Raw genomic sequence first — 4829 nt, forward strand, 5'->3', positions numbered from 1 at the left:
GTTTTTCAATGCAATCACAAAACAAACTCACTTTCCTCAAGAATGGAAGAAGTCAACTGTACTGATGGCTGACAAAATGCAGCCATCCTCCTATAGGCCCATCAGGTTGTTATCTTGCATGTCGAAATTATTTGAAAGACTTCTTATGCTTCTCATTAAGCTACATCTTCACACCCACAACATAATACCATATAATAATACCAATTTTTCAGGGAAAAGCATGGAACGATCGAGCAAGTACATAGGATCACATATGAAATTCGAACTGCTTTTGAAAAACGGGAATATTGCTCTGCAGTACTTCTTGATGTCGCGCAGCCTTTTGATCGAGCATTACTAGTTGGTCTTATGTACAAAATAAAAACGCTACTCCCGCAAAACATCCACGAACTGTTGAAGTCTTATCTTTATGACCGAAATTTTGTAGTTCGATGTAACACCACTACATCTGAAGCCCGAACCATTGAGCTGGTGTACCACAAGGCCGTGCTCTTGGCCCAATGATATATATTTTATACACTTCAGATATCCCGATAAACGACCGCTTGACTATGTCTAATTTTGCCGATGACACTGCAATAATCAGCCGCTCCAAGTGCCCAATTCATGCAAATGCCCTGGTAGGAAATCATATTGAAGGTGGGGCCAATTGGCTCGCAAACTGGAGGATAAAGGTTAATGAGCAAAAGTGTAAGCACGTTCGCCTTTGACACTGAACAACGTACAAATACCACAAAGCAATCATGTTACTTACCTATAGGTCCATCTGGATAAGCGACYTACTTGGCGAAACCACATAGAGGTTAAAAGAACTTACCTTAAGTTAAAGGCATTCAAAAATTCTTCGTACAATCACCGGAGCACCGCGGTATATCCGAAATGAGAACATCCAACGCGACCTATGAATTCCAGACGTACGAATAGGGAAACGAAGCGCGAAACATGCATTGAAACTTTCGGTTCCCCCAAACCAACTATCACGATCGTCATTGCGTGTGACCAGGAGCTCAAGATTAAGTATAAATGACTTACCAGCCCAGACGTGATATAATTTTAGTAAGAGTTCCCACCATAGTACGATCATCACCCACCGTATTACGGGATAAAAATAATTTGTATGTAAAACTTATTACATAAAAATATTAATTTCGAGGAGCTTGACTGGAAATTGTGATGCTAAGTGTAATTAATTAATAATTAAAAAAATATTGTTTTTTTTTAAACATTACACGCACTCTCCTACGCAATAAATTGTATACTAATCGCAAGTATATAGCTTATAGAATATGCAAACACTGGGTTGTCTTCTTTTTCCCGGTGCAATTATTAGGTAGGCAGGTACATACAAGTAAATTGACAATAGTGATTTGCAACTATCTACATATGCAATAAAACTTCTATCAAAATAAAGATAATTTTATTGCGAGTATAATGATACAAGGTTTGTTGCGAAAAATTGGTGCTGAATCCCGGTTGTCAATATTTAAAAAACGAAATATTTTGTTTCACAATTTCCAGTSAACCTCCCAGAAATTAATATTTTCATGTAATAAATCTGTATATGTATGTATATTAAAATAAGTCCGTATATGTATGTCGCCGAACATTTTGGTCGTTTGTGTATTGGAGAGTATTATACGGAGTGATGCAAATAGCAATTTGTTAACATTTCGTTTTTTCTCTTTGAACGTCATTGGTGATTGATCTTATCATAATCGATTTTTGAAAATATTAATTTCTTCTCATTTTTTGATGAGTATTTTGATAAAAATAAATTAATTTTCGTTCTAATCATCGTTTTAATTTGAATATTTTGTTAAAAAAAACTAAAAAAAAAACCAATGATTAATGACATAAAAATCGATTGTTTTGCTAAACAAGTGTTCTGATTGTTACAAGTGCATCATCATATGATTTTGTGACATAATCTCAAATTTGATATTTTGTGAAAAAAATTTAAAAAATGAGTGAATTTTTTTTTAATATCCGATAAGTGAGCTAAAAAKTACTTGGATTTTTTGGCCAATTTTTAATTAAATTTTGTCACATTTTCAGAAGATAATCACACAATTGATTACATTTTGCATAAGTTTGTGGTGATTGGTGGAATGAACAAAGTATGTAAACATTGTAATGTACTGAAAATTCATAATGAAACACCTGGAATATGTTGTGAAAGTGGCAAAGTAAGATTACCCGAATTATATTACAGACCGAAACCATTGGCAACATTAATTTCAGGAACAACGCCGCAATCGAAAAATTTTTTTGGATAATATCCAAATGTGTAATTTGCTTTAGAATTACTTCCTTTGGAGCGACGAATATAATACGAAATGATTTATGCCGACATTTAAGGTAATTTCGGCTCTGGGTATGTCGAATGAAGCATACAGCGACATTTCAGAACTTTTCACAAGTTCTAATCAATCGTATTTTGCCTTTCAATTTCAGATACAAGAGCAAATGTATAATAGGATTGGTTCATTATTGCCATATCCAGATGCAAACCACCAGTTCTTGCACATCTACTTCCTTGGCAATACTGAAAATKAAGTAGATGCCCGTTGTTCAATATTCACAAGTGCCAGAAGAATAATAATACGTTTGCAATTCACACATTGTTTCATAAACTTGATTATTTGATTAATACTTTTCGGACAGCACTTGATCAGATGCCGTCTGATGATCATAAAATCGTGATTCGTGCTGATAGAAGACCAATCAGAGAACACGAACGAAGATTAACACCCCTATTCTGTGCACTTGACAAATTAATAAAATATTGAAAATTAACTCAAATATTTATCAAGCGAGAAATATTTTGGTATTCTGTGGCAATCTTGATAAAAGTAAAAGCTTCAACTCGTAAAGCTTTTCCCCACATGTGTGGTGAACAAAATAATGTAAATAGAAAACAGCTGATTTTTATTCAAATTATTCCTGAAAATGGACTGTTCTGCAACGTAAGTTTTCAAATTTTATTTATTAACAAAATTTATAATTTAACTTTATTTGATAGTAAACCCAAACACGATAGAACTACACACGAGCAACTGGAGGCATATGTTTTATTTTGCCAAGCACACCCAGAAGTGGGTACGGGGAAAAATTGCCCAAAAACGCCTCAACAAATGAAGGAGCTGTGGCAGCAGCTGGCAGATAAGCTTAATTCGTGCAGAGGACCAATACGAAGTACTGCAAAATGGAAAGAGGTAACATTTTAGTTTACGTTTCGTATATTTATTATATTGTGTTAATTTGTAGACGTTAGGCGTTTGGAAAAGCCAACTGCGCACTCGTKCAAGGCGGTTGAAAATAAATGAAAGGCTCACAGGTGGAGGTCAAAGTTCCAAGCAGATGACGGACTTTGAAGAAATGGCTTTGTCTACATTTGGTTCGGCTGCTGTAGATGGGATACAAAATGTACAAAGCCTTGGTTTAACGCCAATTGAGCAAACGGTTGAAAGTGCAATTACATCACCCACCAGTAGTCCTCTGCAATTAAGCAGACAGGTAGAAGCAACCACAAATCCCGAACACCATCCAGCAAGTCCATCCACTCCAACTACATATCTCAGCTGGGAAAACCAGGTAAGTTTTCATTATGATATAATTACATAATATATAGGTACATTTTTTTTGTAATTTCTTAATACGTTTTTTCCTTTAAGGATGCTTCAACTTCGGTGCTAACACGAAGTGCGCGAAATAAGCTCATCAGCACTTTAATAGCTGACATACCAAAAAGGAATGCTGCTGAAGAGGAGAGGCGACGGGAGCATCGTGAAATGATGCAGGCCATTCAAGGCCTAACTAATTCTATAACGGAGCTAATAAAATCGTATACTAACAGACCGATTCTGTGCACTTAACAAATTATCAAAATATTGTTTATTTATCAAGATTTTTATCAAGCCAAAAGCTTTTTGTTATTCTGTGCAAATATTGATAAAACTTAAAGCTTCAGTGCGAATCGCTTTTCACCATACTGTGGTGAACAAAATAATGTAAACAGAAATCAGTGTTTAGTGCCAAATCGATTCTTCAACAACGTAAGTATTCATTATTATTAATTGTTAATTTTAAAGAAATAAATGGTTTAATATTTAATTCAATTTATAGGAAACCAAAAAAGCAACGTGCTACGCACGAACAATTAGAAATGTTATGTTTCATTTTGCAGGGCGCATCCGCGGCAGAGGAAAAAATACGCCAAAATCGCCTCGATAAATGAAGGATTTGTGGCGGCAGCTGGCGGAGTAGTTAAATGCGTGCAGAGYCCCATCTCGTACTGCAGCTAAGTGGAAAAAGGTAATTCGTCAGATATTTTCTACATTTGTTAAATGATTTTGATTTACAGACAATGGGTGTTTGGAAGAGCCAACTACGTACGCGGGAAAGACGCTTAAAAATGGAGCAGAGGCTCACTGGAGGAGGGCCCTGTGGCAAGCCGTTGACCGATTTCGAGCAAAAATCTTTGGCAGCTTTTGGATCAGTAGCTGTGGATGGRGTGGAAACTATTGAAAGCTTTGGTTTAGGGCTACCGCGAAAACAAATTGTAGAATCATCGATAATTGAGTGTCCAATATCATCTACTGAAAGTAGACTGCCTAGACCTAGTAGACACCGATTCGGATGCCAGGACATCACGGCCATCGCGAGGAGATCGCAATAAGCTAATTAGTACTCTTATTGCTAACATAGCAAAGAGGAATGCTGCTGAAGAACACAGGCAACATCGTGAAGAGGAACAGCGTCGGGAGCACCGGGAAGTAATACATGCCATCCATGACCTAACAAGAGTTGTCGCAGAGTTAATAAATGTT

At 36.2% G+C, this 4829-nt stretch overlaps 1 protein-coding gene across 1 annotated transcript; it reads left to right on the forward strand.

Moving 5' to 3' along the window:
* Nucleotides 1–1367: 1367 nt before the first annotated feature.
* LOC108969972 lies at nucleotides 1368–4806 on the forward strand. The gene is made up of 8 exons (XM_018935031.1): nucleotides 1368–1441; nucleotides 2056–2374; nucleotides 2455–2966; nucleotides 3023–3215; nucleotides 3268–3594; nucleotides 3675–4055; nucleotides 4126–4314; nucleotides 4364–4806. Exons 3-6 carry the CDS (start codon nucleotides 2950–2952, stop codon nucleotides 3873–3875), a joined length of 738 nt encoding a protein of 245 aa, XP_018790576.1. The 5' UTR covers nucleotides 1368–1441; nucleotides 2056–2374; nucleotides 2455–2949; the 3' UTR covers nucleotides 3876–4055; nucleotides 4126–4314; nucleotides 4364–4806.
* Nucleotides 4807–4829: the final 23 nt, after the last annotated feature.

Source organism: Bactrocera latifrons, unplaced genomic scaffold (genome assembly GCF_001853355.1).
Source record: "Bactrocera latifrons isolate USDA-ARS-PBARC rearing strain unplaced genomic scaffold, ASM185335v1 scaffold_271, whole genome shotgun sequence".
NCBI classification, from domain to species: Eukaryota; Metazoa; Arthropoda; class Insecta; order Diptera; family Tephritidae; genus Bactrocera; species Bactrocera latifrons.